The sequence below is a fragment of the Haplochromis burtoni genome, unplaced genomic scaffold (assembly GCF_018398535.1).
Source record: "Haplochromis burtoni strain Fernald_Lab_line unplaced genomic scaffold, NCSU_Asbu1 Contig_146, whole genome shotgun sequence".
Taxonomy (NCBI): domain Eukaryota; kingdom Metazoa; phylum Chordata; class Actinopteri; order Cichliformes; family Cichlidae; genus Haplochromis; species Haplochromis burtoni.
The window spans coordinates 1,098,624-1,119,200 of NW_024582507.1; the positions used below are offsets into that span (position 1 = coordinate 1,098,624).

Genomic DNA, 20,577 nt, shown 5'->3' on the forward strand with positions numbered 1-20,577 from the left:
TGAAAAATTAGACTAAAACAGACGGAGTATAGTGTAAGGAAAATCATGAAAAACAAGGGTGAGAAATGGCAGAGACAAAGACAGAGAGAGTGATAAAAGACTGGACAGCTCATTCAAGACTTCTGTAGAGAGAATCTGTAATGATGGAAGAGGTCAATTAAAAGACAGTTGTGGTCCCTTTCACACACACACTCCTAGCTGGCTCTGCATGTCTGCATCTCTCGCCTCACACACGCAGCCATCTTTGCTGTTTTATGCATTGTTATTCTGCACATAAAAATGTTGGGTGTGTTTGATTGAAAGTGCATTTAAATTTTATGATCCATGCAAAGATGAGTGAGAGTAAGATGTTCAAGGGAGAGATGGAGTCTGTAGAAACTTTGTCTGCATTAATTATGTTTCTAAACTCCAACATCCAGCACCGTCTTCACTGGAATTTCCGACTCGGTCGCAACAGCCATCGTCCACCCAAATGAACTCTGCACTATTTAAGCAGTTTTTGTTGATTGCGTGCGCTTATTATGAGCTATTATTATAAAGTCTTTGAAGATAATATATCATAAACAATTCCATTAACCGTCTAGCTTATGTTATCATAGCATGACCAAAATTATTGCAACTTTGTTCAATGAACTTGCGACTTTGTTGCCATTTTCAAAGGCAGGGACCAGATCTGTGATGATAAACGGGAAATGAAAAGAACAATTCAGACTGATTTCAAACTTGCACTAAAAAATCTGTGAAACAGCGAGGTGAAAGGTGAACCGCGTTAATAGCAAGGGACCACTGTAATTTTTAAGGTAAGTCACAACATACCCTTCGTACATACTAATGTATAGAAACCCTTACCAGCAATCATTCATTTTTTGTGTGGCTTTTTTCACGGTTTGTTAACATGCTGTGTAGGTGTGTACTTGACTAGCTGATCTCGACATAACGGGGGAAACATCTGGTTTGACTATTCTTCACCTGTAGTTTGAATGCTGAACAATTGCCTGTTTAAATCATAAGACCAGTCACTATACAGAGATGTGCTTCTGAATGTGGACGATGTGTCTTCTGCTGCAGTAATGCAGTTCTGCTGTTGAGTGATGTAAACAACTGATCGATCTAAACTCTTTAAACATCAAAATTGATCATTAGATTTTTTATGACACAACAGCAGTGAGTGTTCCCACCTTCTGCTCTTTGTAACTTAACGCGATCTTTCCGTTTTCGAGTTTTGGACATGATTTTGGAGTATATCTTCGCAATAGCGATTGACCGCAAACCAAAGCTACCGGAAATGTACAACCCTACATCTGGTCTCAAACCAGGAAGTTAGCATTTTCTCGTGCACATGGTCAATTAGACACCAGTAATGTGCAAACCTGTCTGAGAACAACTGCAATCACTGGTCAACCACTAACTTTTACTAAGAGGTTGCCACCCTAATTTTACTTTAATCTGACTGCTGATCCATTAAGCATGTATTGATTTTGAAATTTGCTGACCAACATCCTAATATTTGTTTTACTATTATTTTGCTTCAATTGCTTGTTGGGCAGCTTATAGACAGAAATTCATGCATCTTTGCTGCCTGGATCCTTGATTAGCATATATTATGAGGCTGGCTAATCACCCCGAAACACTTGCTTGTTGGCTTTTTGTTTGTTTTGGCAGATCACCCCCATTTCTTTGTGTTTCTGCAAAAGACCCTGGAGAGCACACTTGTCTACTGTAAAATTTGCAATATTTAATGCATTCTCTGGTTCCAGCCTTTCCATTGTTTCTTTTTGTTTTCATATGTCTGGATATTTGACTGTTAGTTGGGTAAAACAAGACCTTTATATTAGATGTTATATTAGAAACTGATTGAGTTGACTTGATTGGTTGACTAACTTAAAGTTTATTTGCATAAACATCAGCTATTAGGTCAATGCATCAGTGGAGCGATGTTTGATCCTCCAGTTTCGGGGATCTGATGTTGAACATTCTGACCCAGTGTCACACTGATGAGATGTTCATAGGTACAACATAAACATCAGCTTAATATCAGCCATTATTTAGTTTGAACTACAGCAAATGAAAACAGCTTCGGTGAAAAGGGACTGTAGTTTAATTAGCACAAAATCTCTGACAGTATTGATTTCCAACTCGGTGGAATGCCACAGTATCATTAAAACCTCCAACTCTAGTGTCAGCTTTAAAAACAATGCATTTTATAATTCAGTTCAGTTTTTATATATTTTATTGCTGTGATATTTTACTTGTAACCCACCAAGGGACTGCAGATGCAAATTAGCTCTAAGCTAACTCTGATACAATGCTAATGTTAATATTAAATATGTTCCCTTAAAAAAACAAACAACCAAACAAACAAATAAAAAAGAAAATTAAAAATTCTTATCCCTAAGCAAAGATCTGGGCTTGTCCCTACTGTTTATATCAGGATACTTTTGATGAACATGTGTGTCTGCCTCACCTGACACTACCAAGCTATGCCTGGCTTTGTTTCTCAACCCATCATGAATCCACAAAATATGTTCTATCTCCTCTACTTAACACTTTGCTACTGTTTTAAAATTAGCATGTTTTATTCTTTTGGTCAGTTGCTTTATTTTCATGGCATAAAAAATAAGATGGACAATGAAGTACAGGTACCTCAGATTTGCAATATGAGTAAGTTAAATTTCATTTGTAAAATTGTGATTGGGATACTGTTAAATGTCAATGGAAATGATCTTAACGTTACAGTGTGTAAAATATCATTGCTAGTTGTCAGTAAATTGCAGACTGCAGTTAACCGAGTTCTGTTTTTTTTGCCTAATTCAAGGGTATAATCGTAGTTATGGTGGCCACTGTTCATCTGTACTGACTGTAGGCTATAAGTCTGCTGTTCACCTCAGCTGGTGTCTACATGTATTTACTCTGAAGCAGGCTGTAAAACTGTGAAAAAATTCTGATACAAGTCAATGAGTCAGTGAAGTTCACTTGTGTCTATGACAACAACACTGAAATGAGTCATTGAGGATATCCTGAACTTTTCTCTCGGTACGTGAAATTTTCTTTGAAGTCGACCTATCATTGTTGGACTCTGACGCTTAGTGAATAAACTCTCATATGATGTGAGAACGTAATCAAACTGTTTATCAGAGGGAACGTGTGATTTTTAGGACACTCAAGCGTAACATTAACTGTCATAACGTTAACTTAAAACTAGCTGTTGTTGTTTAGTGGGCTCATTGTTGAGTTTCTCATCTGCTGACAGTAACTTTGTTATTATCAGGAATAAATCAGCACGCTTATACAAACTTTCACGTGTTAAAGTCCTGATTTCAAGAAGAGGAAGATTTTTACTTCTTAGATGATAAAAATATGAACCTTCATATCTGAAGTCTGAAGGCCTTTACTCACCAGGCGTGTAAAATTCATGTGAATATTTTGAAGCTTAAAAATATTTTTCAGACTAACCTATTCATTCATGCCGACCACATAGTTTTGCTGGACCAATTTGTGGCATTTTTCTTAAACCCAGCTTGATTTTCCAGACTTTTCAGATACGAATAAAGACAACGGACCAATCTGATCACTGCCTTTGGGAACAAGTGGACTCGTAGCTCAAAAATGCAGTGGTACAAAATATACAAATAGTAAAATAATACTATTTTACCTCAGACACACAGCTAGACGCTGCTCGAGTCAGTCTGCACTGGGAAATCGTTTTTCTGCGTCCTCAGGTGTGGTCCTAACTCTGCCAACAAGAGCTTAACCTGCTCCACTGACATCCTGAAATATGTACTCCCGGATTAAACCATGAAATTCTCCCTGCTGCTGCCTTCTCATTAGAATTGGATGAACCAAGAATTTCAGTTTCTTCCTTTGCTTGTTTAGAAACATCAGGACCAGCTCATCATCACTTGATGTCGACTTCATATTCTGTGTGTTCTTTGTGAACAGGTTTTCCAATGCCTGCTCCTGTGTATTTTTAATGGATTCATTCAAAGTTCATGAGAACACATCAGTTTGTTGCACACTAATTAATGTATTTTTTTTATATGTACAATATTATTTTTTATGTATAAAATGACCTCAAAAATGACTGACTGCACTACTAAGGTTAGGTTAAAGTATTAAAAAGAAAACGAACATTTTCACAAATGAGGTCCTGAACACGTGCATCCATGTTTTTGAAGATACTAGAACTTTTGTTATTTTGACCTTCTCACACAACTTGATGATACTGCCCCCTGTGCATCCTGCCATATAGCTCCTCTGTCTGTTTTTAGAGCATTTTCTGCAAATGTGACTCAGCACAGAGGGCGGCAGCATAATTAGCAGACAAGCTAAAGCAAGCTTATCCCAGTGCTAGGCGGCTAACTCCATGACCTACTTTACAAAGAGGATTTTCCCCACCACTCACTCTGCTGGTGTGTCTGCTCACCGCAGATAACTCTGTGTAACAAATTCATGCACACAAATATAGACAATCACCTACACTCAGTCAGTCAGTCACACACAGTTAGCTAAACGCGCACACAAACGCATCCAGGTACGAACGAGTGCGCGACCACGTATAGATGCACTTGTGAGTGACAGAGGGAGAGAGACTCACATCAAAAGGGAGCTCACTCATGCACACACACGCACACGCATACACACTCTATCAGTAATAAAGCCTGAAAGCCATGTCAAACCCTGAGCTGATGGTATATGATGCTTGTTATTCTCCCCATTGTGTCTTCTTGGCTTTTTGCGAGTGTGTACGTGCCTGTATACACGTGTGTGTGTGTTCATTTTGCTAGTCTTTACGCAAGTCTGAGCACTCAAATCCAACTCAGTCCTGTCCCTGGAGAGTGAAAGAGTGCTTTGCGTGAAAGGAATTCCTCTCTTATCTCCTTATTCATGAAAAGCTCATCATGTCTCTTGTTGTTTGCATACTGGGTCCTTTTTCTCCTCCCAACTTGCTCCCGATAAACACCTCCCTCTGCTCCCCTAATGTATGCCCACTCTTTCTCTTTCTCTCTCTCTCTCTCACTCGCTCGCTTCCTTTTCTCTCCATCCCTCCAGAGGATTGTCTCTACCTTTCTTCTCTCAGTAAGGCGCAATCAGCCGTGGAAGTTATTGACCAGCAAGGCGCTTAATGAGGCTGATACAACGAGTGACCAGAGACCTTTAACTTTTTACAAGCACACCTCATTAAAGTTCAAAAGCCAGATATGGTAAAAGAGCGGGGGAAAGAGAGGATTTCTTAAACACAATAAACCTGGGCTATGATATATTATCATTCCCTAAACCTGTGAAGAAACTGGGAATTGAAATGAAGCAAATGAGAGAGGAATATGGAAGATATACTTCTGAGTAGGAGGAGAAATGCTGAGAAAGCAAGGGAGCTCAGTGGAGAAACTGGCTTTAATCTACACATCAAATAGGAGGAGAAAATGAGCACAGAAAGTGGCTTAGCTGGTGTGTGTGTGCACCTGTGTCTGCTCGAACAAACATGTGCATATTGGTGGGTGCGTACAGGCAAAGGGCTGATTACAATAACAAAGAGCTAGCACTTGGAAGCGATGTAGCAGCGTTTCACTTCAACACAGCCTGGGCCAGATAATTAAAACCAATAAAAATCACACCACAATCTTTTTTCACCCCAAGCTTTTTTCTTTTGCCATCCTTTCGCTGTTCGTTTGGGGTTTTTTTATCTCTTATTTTTGAGAGAGGATAACTATCCACTTCAGTTTTAATGGATGTTCTCACTGGGAATGAACAGAATTCAAAAAAGAAGGAGTTGCTGAGGGAAAAAACCCTACTTTTTTTTAAAAAAAAAGCCCTACTTGATAGAACTGGTTTTGCCTTCAAAGCAGTACTTATGGTTGACTGCTGATTAAGTTGTACCAGCTAGAGCTAAGACTGCAAGACACTTGGGTGGTGATGCAAACCCCTCACAGCCTTTGGTATGTGACCACCTAAGAACTGCTTAGACCTTTGTAACACTGGTGTGTAGGAACACACACACACACACACACACACACACACACACACACACACACACACACACACACACACACACACACACACACACACACACCACATCTCAATTCCACCAAATTACAAGAGCCTGCCGTTTTAATTCAATTAGTGCATGTAGTGTTTTGTTCATTACTCTGTTTTCAAATCACATTAAAAGCAACAAAAGAGACACGAACACAGCCAGGCTCTAGAAATTAGTATTCTAAAAATCGTGTACATAACTATGCCAGTGGTCCATTTAACTACTTTTGCTCGTTTGTGTTGTTGTGTTTGCACATCTCTGTTGCTTGTGGGGCTCGCACACAAGAATTTCACTCGCATGTGCTGTGCCAGTGTGCCTGCACATGTGATGTGACAATAAAAGTGATTTGATTTGATTTGATTTGATTACTAAATGATATATTTGTGAAGACAGATTCTCAAGCTTGTGGACAGGCTTGTGTAGCTATGAGAGCTACTGCAGAACAAATCAGAAATTTATGACTACCATTGATCCTTAGATCAAATTTTTCCTGGCCTGTGATTGGCTAACCTCTTGCAGGACCTCCGACCTGCTGCCTATGAGGTCACAGCAGCTGCTGTCAAAAGTGTCCGTCCCTGCTTCCCCCCCATCTTCTCTTATTTATTTCATGGTTCCCTGCTGTCTTTTCCCACACTCTTCACCAGCTCTGTGCTTGTTTATGCTTGACAGGAAAAGAATGAGCCTCTCACCCTCAACTAACTTTAACTTAAGGAACTAACACAGATCAGCATACACCAGAAGAAAAAGAGCCCTGAGATAGCACATTGCGAGGAGCCGCTTCAGAGAAGAAATCTAGATGTTTCAGTTGCTCCAAAAGAAACAGGCCTGGGGGGGGGGAGGCAGAAGGTTTGTGTTTGTTAACAAGAGCCCCATCTCACCTCTACCAGGTATGAGACGGCTGGAGTGTTAAAACATGGGGCACACAGAAAGAAGAAAGTGAGAAAACAAAAGGCCACAGTACATTAAAGGAAGGAAATAACAGGTTTCCAACAACAGCAAGGATGACAGGCTGCGAGAGACAAGGCGCCCAGCGTACACGTGAAAGCGAAAGGAGAGGAAAGAATGGGCTGAAGGAGGTGTGGAGAGTAACACATGGCTCCTTTGGTTCTGGAGGGAAAGAAAAACAAGAGGGCCCAGCTGGTGTGGGGGAGGAAGGAGGTACAGATAGGAGAGGTATAGGGTGGGACAGGAAAAGAGGGAGAAGAAAGATGCAGCTTTATTCCCCTCAACTCAGGCGTTTACGTCTCCCTTGTGCGAGTGGCTCTGGGTGTGATTCACTCATTGTTGTGAGGCTCCTTTGCAAGAATGAGTGTGTGTATGTGTCTTTGTGTGTGTGTGTGTGTTAAGTCACTCACAGCTGTCCTCCTCCTCAGTGATAGCGCTGACAACATAGCAGGCGTACACGAAGCCAAGGAGCTGCGAACACACAAGCAAACATAGGAGGTTAGACACCACAGACCTGCAAGGCTGAAGTTGAGCTGCTGAGTGCTTTCCTCGATAGACAAAGAGACAATAAAGGAGGAAAATGGGTTTGTTCTCCGCATCCTTAAGTAACTGGTGATGCAACACTGCTCAAAGAGCAGGGTCAAAGCCAGAATAACTTGTTCATTAATTAAATCTTTCTGTGAACAAGAATATCGAGTAATCATTAAAGACATTTATTGAGCAAAAACATTTTAAAAAGACACCTTACAAATTTGTGCTTTACTTCTTCTTCTTTTTGCAATTTTGTACAATTCTAATGAGCTTGGAAGTAAATATTTGGTATGAACACCTTTCTTCTTCTACACAGCCTGAACTCTCGTTCATTTGTCAAGATGATCCCACACTGCTTTAATAATGTTGAGGTCTGCACTCTGATAGTGTTCCATTGTGTATCCACGTATGGCTCTACTGCAGTGCCAGTATGGCGTGCTGAAAAATGAAGCCCTTGCCAATCAGACCCTTTTCAGATGGCGTTCCAGTGTGGCTCAAAATCTGAAAGAACTTTTCTGAGTTCATAATTGAGATAACTGTAGCCCCAAACCGTGACACATTGCACGTAATGCCGAGATATGAAAAGGTTTTATGGTAACAGCTCTAAGGGAATCATAAATATTTGCAAAATAATCTTTTATGCCTGGCAATTTGTGCTATCATTAGTTTAATTGTAGGTTCAACTAAAGAAATTAGATCAAATGATGTGTTTTTGCAACAGACTGCTTGTAACAAAGTGCCTAAAACTGGTTCTTTGCTAAGCTGTCTGTTTATGTGCAGACACAACACTGATTCATAACTTGAGTTAGATCCCTTTTTTTAAATGCTTGAATGATTCACAGGTCAGTATTAAGTGGCTTAACAAAAAAACCCAAAAACAACATTCCTCGGAAAATGATCAGGTACAACGCCTAGACTGAAAATGACTAAATAAGCAGCCAGTGTCCAAAGAAAAACTTTGGAAGACCTCCATAAAGCGTCTTGCTTTATATAACTATTCCTCAAGAGCACTTTAATAAAAACAAACAAATCCTGCTCCTTGGAAGTAAAGTATAAAGACATGAAAGGTGTCTTAAGCACTGTAAATACCTGCCAAAGCACTTAGAAATTCTCTTTTGATAATGTGATATCCCTGTGGTGAGGAATCCTCAGAGAACTGCCATCTGACTCTACAGTTTCCCTCTGCTCTACAGAGCTTCATAGCGCCTCTCAGCAGTGTGGCTGGAGCTTTACTGTTTTGGACCATTCTTACTGCTGATACTAAATGTTTTTCTTGGGAACCAGGCAGCAACAATAACCTCTAAAAACTCTTTGCCACAATACCTGCCCGGCATAGAAAGGCAAAGTTAGTGTCTGGCTGGAATACACAAAGGAACATTTAGTCAGTAAAAGATACTGCAGTCGAGGGTTTCTGCCAGAAACGTTGTTAAGCCCAGTGGCTGGATTTGGCCCCACAGTGGGAGATTTAATGTTGCACTCTATTAGCACAGTTCTATTCACCAGCTGCTTCTGGTGAAGAGAAAGAGTCAAACACAGGGGAGTTTATTTCCCCTTTCTACCAAGAAACGTAGGATACAGCAGGAGAAAAACACCAAGTCACGGTTTCCCTGAGTACACATTAAACAATAACTGAAGGAAAAAGTGTGTTTAGTCATAACACTTCCCCATTTCTTTGTTTTCCATTTTATTTCTACTAACACTGCAACTCTTTGAGCTTTTAGACACTTATAAAATACATTAAATAACCCAACAGCTGCAACTTTTGTCACCAGAAAAATGTCCCTATGCTCAACCCTGTCCAGGATTCAACCTTGGCTGATAGAAAGAAAAGTTCCCTCCCAGAAAATAAAAATACAAAGCCATTATTATGATAGCATTTCTCTATACTGGCTGTATATGAATAAGTGTGTGTGTGTTCGCTCTAACTGTAATTTGCTTTACTTTGGCCGTAGGTTATGGAGTGCGCATAGAGTGGTTGCCCGTGTCCACAAACACAGCAGAAAGCAGCAGAGCCAGCACACAGCTGACTATAGGAGGAACACACATGTGGGGAAACACAGCACTGGGAATGGCCCGTGGCACTGGCAGATGGCTGTCATCAACTCAGAAATATACACAGCGAGTCTCTGCACCCAGCCACCCATCCATCACTTGGCACTCTGCCATGCCAATTAAAACAGCGTCGGGCACGCTGCCCTGCTCGCACACTGGGTTCACAAACACAAAACCCGAGGGGGTAATGACTGTGCGCGATGATATCTATTTATGTAAGATTCATTCAACATATAACTCAGCTTGGCTGATGTAATTATAGATGAAACAAAGATAATGCGCTGTTCGTCTCTGTCATTTGTGTTTTTGCTCCATTTTACGCACGCACAAAATCTTTTGGACCTTCACTGAAGTTCCAGATGTAGATTAAATGTTTTATTTATGAGTGAAAAGCAGGTGTCACATTTAGTATAAAAGGGAAGGTCTCTGTCTCTGTGTGGGCTAGATAAGATACTCTTCTTTCTGCTTCGCTGTCACTATATTTTTTCTTTCTAATATCTAATTGCTGGTCTCACCCCATCCATTACACTGGCAGTGAAATGGAGGTGAATTAGCATATGTATAAAGCCAGTGTCAAACACAAGATGGTGTTAACAGCAGGGGGCACACCCCGTTTTTCAATTTTATTGTGTCTCGGTGTGTGTGCCCATGTGTGTTTTGCCTGTAAAAGTGTGTGCTCTTATGAGTTAATATATGCATGAGTGCATGTTGATTTAAACTTCATAAAAAGGGCCCTGATTTCTCCAGTCTGGGGTTGACCCAAACACAGGATAGGCAAAGCATCAGCATAGAAGGCCAGAGCAGGAAGCAGATGCCTGTGTAGCATACACAAGTGAGTCGAATTAAAGTGCGCGTCGACATAAACTGTCTACGTAAGGTTTGTTGGATAACTGAGCTGCCAGAAAAGCTTTCATGTGCTGCTTCATTGATTTTGTCGGTGTCTGGACATTCTTTCACGAATAAATATTTTGCCATTTTGATTGAATACCTTTGCTGTTATGATTATGGCAGTGAAGAACAATGTAATAGTTCATGGTCAATTCAGCGATAGCAAAGAAAATATGGGCAGTAATTTTAAAGCAAAGCTATGTGCACTGCAGTGCAATTACCCAACACTGCTTTTGCCTAATACATGTAGAAGCAGGATGCTGGTGGTACAGATGTCTGGCAGATTACACTGTAATGTGAACAGGGTAATTCTAGTGTGTACCTTTTGACAGATGAAAAATATTTCCTGTCTCTTAACAATCGAGAGATGCAAAATTGTGATTCATAGTATCATAAAATGCTGAGATGTTTTGGTGTCTGATATAACAATTTTACTGACTATCAACCGAAGCCAAACACTCAAAGTGTGCCCATTGAACGGTCAGGCATGGGAAATAAATGCTGACAGCAAGACAGATCAAACACTGCATGTTACAGCTGATTTTTATCTTCCATTCCTCTTTTATATGGTTTCCACTAAATTTGGACAATTTAGGAAGAATCAGGTCAGGATATTTTTCCCTGTTGTGCTTTCTCAGATTTAGCACACAGCAGGAAATAGTCTGCTTCAGATGCGTTTGCGCTTCTTCAACTACTCGGTGCGGTTAAAGCGAGACTGCTGCCTGCAGACGGGAACACACATGATTCCAATTCACAAACAGTAAATGCACAGTTTTATTAGCTGCGCTATTCACGCACTGGTTCAATCCCAACACCACACAGACTTTGCACAAAGGAGCTGGCAGGTAGAAGACTTAATGTCATAAGCCTGAACCAACTCTGCCAGGTGATGTCTAGAAAAGTCAGGACTGCAGCTTTGATTTTATGTGTAAAAAGCTGACTTTTGGTGTCTGATAGAGCTCTGAAACTCCCACTTACAGCAGACCATTTTCACAAAAGCAGTTTGCAAGTACTGACGCGTAGCTCACAAATGGGAAAACTTCATGTGTCAAGAGGCCAAAAAATTCCAGCAGTTCTCCTGTTAACAATTAACAGCTAACAAATTACATCTCTCTTACTCATTTGCTCATAACAACTGGCTGCAGGAAAGTCGGACACTGCATGTTAGAGCTAATCTTAAACCGATCTGTCTTCAAGTCCTTTTTTATATTGCTTCCATGCATTTAGTGCGACAGGAAATGCGATTTAAAAAAAATCAGAGACGCGAACGCTGGGCGGCTTTTTGCTGGAGGCAGCAGCCAATATAGGTCAGTGTCATTGTATATTAAGCGTCCTTAAATGAAGCTAATAAAATGCCTGTCTCTCTGTGTCTCACACTCAAACTTACACACACACACACCAACACACTCAGTTTTCAGCACCTATGTGTAGAAATGAATGTCATATTAATTAAGCACCTAAAGCCCCCGCATGTCCTCTGTGACTTGACCTCAGTCTTTCTGTGAAGACGTGCCACACTAAAGCCAACTAATTTGGCTGCCAATCATTTTTCCTTCTCCTTTGCGCTGTGCACTTTATGTGTCTTTATAGTAGTCACTTTTCTAAACACAGGTCTATATGTTCCTGTCACTCTGCGATCTGCAAACCTCCTCTACTCTCTTTCTCTCCAGCCCTCGGTGATTCCCGATTTTCGGCTCTTCTAACACTAAATACCACTCTCTTCTTTGTTTTCTCTCCTTTGTCTCCGGGGCTGCTGAGCAGTGAACAGTGATCTCCAGAATTAATAACACAGAGAAAGAAGCAAGCAGGCGGACAATTGGATACTATAACTTCAGTTCAGGAAAACAAGTAAAGATGTCCTCCAGTGGGTCTTCATGCTGCCGAGTGAACTAAGCAGGTATTAGTAGTAATTCAGTGCCATTTGCATTTCTTCTCTCAGATAATGAGGCCGAAGAGAAGTTAAAGGCTCTGACATTAATGTGTGTGTGAGTGAGAAGATCAGGCACAGAGCTAGAGAAAGGTTACTTGTATTTGCATAGGCTAATGAAGGTCAAGTTTACATTGAATGTGTCTGTCCAGAAAGACACAAAGCCACCTTTGAAAATAGACTTTCACTCATAAACATCAATCCACTGGGCATGCAGCTACTTTGGTCAACCGCTGTAAAATGAATGCAAAGTGCAGCTCACGATGCTCTGGTGTCAGTTTTTCAGGAAACGAATGTCAGGAAATCACTAATGTTATTTAATTTTGATCGAAATCATAAAACATCGAGTTCATCACTTGGAGATTATGAATGTGGATGTTAACTATAAAATCTGACCTGCCTGTGGTTTTCCAGTAAAAAAAAAAAAACAGTACATTTGTCGTTGAGATATTTTAGTCATGCCTGATTGGAGCTGGTAGGATAAAAACCACTTCATGTCTAATCTGAGTCAGACAGTTGCGCTCTCGCATGCAGCTCAGCCAGGTAAAGTTAAAGGCTGCAGTTCATGTGTGATAATGACTTAGGAAGGCATTCGCTAGTTACAGCTTTTCTAACTGGAAGAAATGCTGCTTTACTATTTCAAATAAGGAATTTGATATTCATATAAATGAAAAATATCAACAAAGGATTTTGTGAAAGATAATTAAGACTCCACAAATAAAATATTTGACACTTTATGAAAATACTGATCATTAGCTTTATTCGGTCACATTAGAGTAGAAATAGAAGGTAACTTCTTTGCAACTAATGCTGAAATTGTGGTTCACTAGTGGTAGCATGTTGGGAGTCCATGGATATGAGAGGAGAAAACATCTGTGGACGGATAGAGTGCATAAAATATGTGGTAAAACTGGTCTGTGTGCTACTACTCATCTCATCGTTGTTTTTTCCAGGCGGCTGGGTAGAGAGTAAAGTTATAACACACAAAGAACTAAAGTGAAACAGAGTGTTAAAAACAATACAAAGTGTCCACAGCAGCCCCTGTTGATACTTTTTTGGTCTTTGATTCTTTTTAAACTTCTTCCTTTCCTGGTGATTTCTGCTGTTGGTTTCTTCCCTGCTCTGGCCCATTTGTCAACCAATCAGCATCCACAGCATATACAGCATCATCTGCGTCCAGCAACGTGCAATTGGGATTTTGAAGGACTTTATGGAAGCACACTTGTAATGTTTCAAAACCTCTCTGTATAACGTCCATCGCAAAATACATACGCAAATTTGCACTATTGCGATACTACAAAAAAAAAAAAAAAAAAAAAGTTGTGGTTGTTGGGAAGCAACTTGTCACCAAACAATTGCAGTCTGCCTTGGAGTGACTGCAGTCACTGCCTGACACAGTGCAGTTTGTCAAAACTATGTATGTAGACGTGCTGCCAGCATGTTGCAAGCAACTGGAGTCAATCTGTGCTGAGGACATCAGCCCTGCAATTCATTTTTCCAACTCAATTAGTTGCCAGCAGGTCATATTTGAGGGTTGCCTGGTATTTTGCTGTTAAATAGCTGTTTTGCAGCAATTGCATCACTTTTTGTGGAGGAATTTCAGTTTCAAATCTGAGGCTCTGGCTGGACTCTGCATTTCCGATGAACGTAGACTACAAATGAGTCGTAATTTTTCCCAATTTATCAAAGTTAATCACCATATTATCACAAACAGATTGCATTTAATTGCCAACTTGTTCCCATTCAGCCACAAACTGATAGAAGACTGACTGTCTTATTGCTGTTTTATCACCATCCATCACTTTGAAGACAGCAACTAACTGCAAATGGTCACAGGCCTGACCCCCTTCCCTTCAAAGCAACCATTTCAAAGGCAACAAGATCTCAAGTTGTCTCCAGCCACTGTTTTGCCTTGCACAACTTCAGCCTTAGTTAACAGTTTTAGCCCCATATACTGCTCTTTCCACCATGCCACACTTAAATTCAGTTTATCTCAAGTCGTTGTCAGTTCTTTGCTGCCTGGTTAATGCATATGCTCGTAACGACGGATATCTGGGTCGATCTGACAGCTAATTAACACAGTATTGACTGTGGCTCAGTGTCAGGAGAAAACTCACTGAGTGCACTACAATTAAAGGAATTTGCAGGTAAAACATACCACATGGGAGAAAGGGGGAGGGGATGCAGAGAGGCGCAAAACAGATAGAGAGGTGGTACAGATGTCCTGTAGGTTAATTGCACAGGACTCTGCCTGACAATAAGGTGCCAACTCATCTGCAGAAAATTAGATGTGTGTGTTCGTGTGTAGACAGCTGCATGTTTAATGACAAACCATTATAAGGGAGTGCACAGTCCACATTTATCAATGTTTTCTCCCACATACGCAAGAACACGGGTCTGTACAGCTGACATACAACCACAAGGCATTGGGAAGTGTCTACGGTGCTTATTTGCATCTTCCACATCAAGTAACTGCACTTAACAGCGTGCTAATGTCACACAAACACAACAGGCTTACCCAAGCAGAAATAAAAGCTGCATAAAGAAAGCAAACACAGGCTGTTCTTCACACGCTGCCCCACACAATAGATTTTAGATGAAGTCTGAGTGAAGGAAGGAAAAATGGGGCTCTGTGGGATAAGAAACGAATGGACTGAAGCCGAAACAAGAAGGTAAATAACAAAACAAGTAGGCGCTCAATGAGCAAACAGGTAAGCGAGCATCGCACTGGAGATGAAGTTAACTCATTTAAACTTGCTTGTGTTTCACTTCCACGTTCTCCTCTGTTGACTCTTCTTTTTGCACTCTCTCTTAAGTTTAAAAAGACCAAATACTATAATAAGATAATCTTTATCCTTCACCCTGCAAACCAGATTAACAATTAAAGCTCTTGGCCGAGACAGCCTTTGAAGTATAACAGCGACCAGTTGCTTTTTTTTCCCCTTCTTCTCCTCTGGTCTTGAGGTCGTTCTCTTCTCCTCTTCGCTTTTGGCTGCAACCAACAGCCCTAATAACTGCTCACTACTGCATTATAAATCTTTTAATCCCAGAATCTTTATAATCCTTTGAGGCAGAAGCTGTAAAACTTACAGTGCAGCTAAAACGCAGTGTCAATGCTGACATATCAGAGAGGTGCTTTGTGCCATTGTTATACTGGACGATGCACAGCTATTTAATGTTTTTGGAGAAATCCTCCACATGGCTCCCAGTGCATCTTACACAAAAACAGAAAAAAAAATGCATTCTCAGTAGTGCTGCTCAGCACGAGAGCTGGAATAAAGAGCATGGACTAAAGGACTTGCCAGAGAGAGCACTCTGACCTCTCCGATGTATCAGGGGGCAGCCTGGGTGCCCGTGATGTTTTAACGCTGGTGAGCTGAGAGATTCTCAATAGACAAACAGACCCCAGAGTAGTGATCACAGCGGTCTACTCATGCCAACCCTGCTGAAAATACCCATCTAATCAACTGCGGCTGCTTCATCCACCATATTACCCTGCCCCCTGGTGCTAAAGCAAACGGCGCCTTTAAAACAGAGAGTAAACCGACATCACAGAGCTGTCAAAGCGCAAGAGAAAAAGGAGCACAAGTGACACTGAGTGAGCAAGAAATGCATTGTCATCGTTTGTTGTTTAGGTTCTTGTGAATTTGAATGACGTGAAGGTCAAACAGTGCGAGATCTGTTCAGGAAAAAGACAGGAAGATGGGCTGAGCTGTGAGAATGTGATGTGGGAAAAACATGAAAACAGAGGAAATGAGCAATGGAACGAGAGAATGACGCACACTGCCGATTCTCCCGTTATCATCTTCCACCCATTGCGGGTTTCTAGGGAATAGAGATGCAACAGAAGAAAGCATTGCCTGTGGCAGCAATAACCTACGCTAAATGATATGATATCTGCGTGTGTATGTGTGTACACGAAAGCACTTTCTCCGGCTGTTTTATGAGTAGCACAGCATCTCAGACAGCTTTCACTGTTCCCTTTAAGCTTGTAAGAGTTATGTCTACAGATGTAAACTCAATTTCACATCCTGCACCATTTTTCTTTTCCTTTTTTGGCCGTCTTCCTACCCACACGCTACCTACCACGCTGGAAATGTTTTCTCAGACACAACTGTTTTATTTACCAGTAAAGCAAGTTCACAGGAGTGAAAGAAGAAAGACGGAAGACGGGACGATACAGAGAGACGACAAAAACAACTGTGGGTTTTCTGCTGACTGCATTGATCTTTTAATGACTCATTCTTATAAACGGTACTATGATAACCAAACCCAGTAAACAGCGATGTGTACTATAATATCGATTTAGTGAAGGCAACAAAGAATAGAAGGACAGAGATGAAGGAAAATATCCCTCGCAGTGATAAATGAATAATACATTAACCCAGTTCGAAAAGGTTGCCTCCACTTCAAGCTCATCCTTCAAATCTTGAAGTTCCTTTTTTGGCTGAATGTTGCCTGCAGCAGCAGTGAGCAACAAAACAAGGCAGACTCCCCCTAACCCGAAGCTTTACTTCTGAAGCCCTTCCATCCAGCTTATGACAAATCTGAGCTGATAGATGACAGCGATGCCTCCATTATTGGCCGATGGATCCACATTTTTCAACTTAATGAAACATGCTCCTTGGAGCCCAAACTAAATATTTAATGGTCTCTCACTGCGACCTTGAAACCCTTCTAACAAAGACAAAGGGACACCCCACTTTCTTCCTTTTCTTTTCAACCATCCCTTCAGCTCTTTTTCCCCGTCTGGCCCCGTTTTCCAGCGAGAGAGGAAAAGGGGACTAACCAAAACAACAGTGGACATCTCAAAAGGATTCAATTTTCCTAAGCAGAGCCCTACATTTACCCGGAGAGGAAGTGGGGATACAGAGAAAACGATGTCACTCGTGACGCTAAGATTTCAGTACCAATTTCCCTGCTCCTCTAGGGAACGAGTCCCGTGGAGTTGCAGTTGAATGCTTGGTTGAACAATTTCATGTAAATTGCAGGCAAAAGGGTGTTGCCATCTCATGTGGAGTAGAAATCCAACGAAGGCGAAGGATAAACCAATTCACTGTGCATAATGCAAGTAGTAATGAGGTTCAGCGAGAGTGCCGGGGCTGTAAAGTGAGGCCAGCCATTTTATTATCCTTCTCCGTGGGGGCCATGGGATGAATGGTAAAATCCAGTGCTTCTCATGGCTGGGTCCCTTTGCTTGTTTCCAATCTATCAAACTGCATTCACGACACTTCCCCAGTTGTAAATAATTCCAGCATTAGATAAAATCAACAGGACTCTGAAACACACTGGTACATCGTAGTTCAAGGCTGACAACATCACTGTGTGTTCACTCTCTCTTTCTGTCTGTCACCTACTGCCAACATTAACTACTCCACATGTATTAAAGTGACAATAACTGTGAAAAATAGGTGTGGGTGTGTCACGGTGGAGTCAGAGGGTAAGTGACTGTTAGTGTGAGTAAATCTGTGCCATTGTGCGTGTCTTGAACCCAAAACTTCCTGCAGAGCTGGTCACCAAGAGTGCCCTGGCACCCATCCAGGATTGGGGCAGTCGGTCATATTGTGTGTGTGCGTATTCTGTTGTGTGTGCGTGTGTGTGCGTGTGTGTGTGTGTGTGTGTGTGTGAGTGAGAGAATGTCCATGCTGGCAGGATGGGAGTTTTTGGCGAATTGATACAGAGCTTATAAAGAGAACAATAACAGTGCTTCCAGTGTTTGAGTAACCTGTTAGCATCTGGCAAGTCTGAGCCTCAGCAGACAAAACAACTGAGCAATTTTTCATTTGGAGACCAGGGCAGAGGAAGCTGTCCCGGACAAAATAACTTAAGCTTAAAGTAAGACAAAAACATCACCTTCCTTTCTATTCTGTTCACATTTAACTCACAGATATCCAACTTACTGTGATACAATGAAGTCCTGGCCATCTAGACTCAGCGTATGAACGGTATTTTAATGTGCATAATGTCAGCGGGTATTGTTAACTTGTACTCACAGCAACAAGAATCTGTGCCCCACTGTGCATGACCTCAATGTACTGATAGTCCACGAAGCAGCCCATGACAGTGATGTAGGAGTGGCTCTCCGTGGTATGGACCCCAGGAGCCTGTGGCATCTCTCTCCGCACACAGCCGGGGCCATGTTCACTCCACCAGGAATGATGAGCTGAGATGTTAAATGTTAGCAGGTCACTGTCCTGGAAGGAGAAGGAAAAACATTAACTTCTTTGCTAGGACTGTATTCTTTAGTTATTAAGCACATTCATGTATTTTTTATAAGGAAACCAAGGCTGGCTTTCAAAGCAACCAAAGCACCGATGCTCAAAAGGCAGGGAGCTTAACTTTGGAAACTTACAGAAGCTGTTGGAAGACTTTTTATGATTGTAATCCTTTGCTGAAAGGGTTGGTTCATAAAATTACAGACAAGCATCTTTAGACTGCTAATGACTCTCCAAAGCCTTACTTATGTTAGCGCTGCATTGAGCTGGTTCTCAAAACACAATACAACAACATGTTCACCGTCTTTCCTTAGTGTGCTAGCATGTCAACGTTATGCCAGTGCAGCTTTGACTAATAGAAAATCACAACCAGGAAAATGTGGTTTAAAAAACCCTTCAGGCAAACATAGTGGTGACAATTATTACACTTCATCCAGCTGCAGAGCATCTGGTTCATTTGAAGGCAATCCACCAAATAACTCAACACTAACGTTTTAGTGCAAAAATTCTTAAATTTTGACCTCGCTGTAGCATTGAAGGGATTGCGAAGGTACACTCATCAACCACTTTATTAGGTACACCCTGCTAGTACCAGTTTAGACCAACTGATGCTTTCAGATCTGTTTTAAGTCTTTGTAGCATAGATTCAACAAGGTGCTGGAAACATTCCTCAAAGATTTTGGTTTATATTGATGCATTACACAGTTGCTGCAGATCTGATGTAAATCTCCCATCCCACCACACCCCAAAGCTATTGGATTGAGATCTTGTAACTGTGGAGGCCATTTGAGTACATTGGACCAGTGTGTGTGTGGTATATTGTTGTCTTAAATAGAATGGACATGGCCAGCAACAAGACTCAGATAGGCTGTTGCATTTACATGATGTTCAGTTAGTACTAAGGGGTCTAAGTGTGCCAAAAAATATCCCCCACACCATTACATCACCACTACTCTTAAACTTTGATACAATCCAGAATGGATTTAATTTTTTTATGTCACAGTGTGAAAACAAGCAGTCTAGTCATTCTCCTCTAATCTCTGTCCTTAACTAAGAACAACCTCCCAAAGAACTACCATTCACTAGATAATTTCTCTTCCCAGTACATCAGCAGTTTCTGAAATACTCACACCAGCTCGTCTGGCACCAACAACCGTGTCACTGTGTGTCACATGTCACTTAAATCACCTTTCTTTCATACTTGGATTTGAACTTCAGGAGGTTGTCGTGACCATGTCTGCACACAGATGAACACATTCATCTAATACAATAAGTGACCGTACATCACATGTATGTCAGGTATTTAGTATGAGCACATTTTCATGGCATTATATACTGAGTGGACTGAACTTGTCATACCAAAAAACACATTCTACCACTTAGAAAAAGTGCGATCTCTCCATGTAAACAGTTATTGTTTGCATTATTTTTTCAAATGTCTGCTTCCATCACTATATTTGACGTAAATAAAATAGCATTTATAGTTTAAAAACATTAAAAATGTCATAATTTCAAATCATCTATGTGCCTTTCCAGAAGCTGCTTGTTTCTCAGGATAACTTGGAAACATCTCAGTCACTTTTTTTGGAACTACTTTCTGAAAAAGAAAAAAAAACAGCATAAATGATAATATTAATGCCATCTTTCTGTTGACATCTTAAAAATGCACTCCTCTCTCTGGACCTCAATTGTCTTGGGTTGAACAGAGAAATCTTCAGAGGCTTATATCCTACATTTAATCGAGTAATATCAAAAACAACTGCCGGACTAGACAAATAATATTTCAGAATTTGGCTGAACTAAATATTATTAATATGTGCATAAGTCTCAGCCAGGAGATCTGCTGTTTATGTGAGGTTTATAAATTCTTAAGCCATACTACAGCAATACTGCAGCTTTTGGAGAAAACTTTTTTATGCATAGAAGTCTGCACGGCGTTGCTCAATTTTTACACAACCATATGAGCTCATGGACACACACACAACCAC

General features: G+C 40.9%; 1 protein-coding gene across 2 annotated transcripts in view; it reads right to left on the reverse strand.

Annotated features, from left to right (window-relative positions):
* The window catches only part of nkain4 (sodium/potassium transporting ATPase interacting 4), a 52,162-nt gene that overhangs the window by 5,131 nt on the left and 26,454 nt on the right, over positions 1 to 20,577 (reverse strand). For both annotated transcript variants that reach the window (XM_005931804.3, XM_005931803.3), the window contains exons 4-5: positions 18,368 to 18,568; positions 7,387 to 7,447 (exon numbers count right to left, since the gene is read on the reverse strand). In XM_005931804.3, coding sequence (XP_005931866.1) covers positions 7,387 to 7,447; positions 18,368 to 18,568 — 262 coding nt within the window. The remainder of the gene's footprint in view (positions 1 to 7,386; positions 7,448 to 18,367; positions 18,569 to 20,577) is intronic.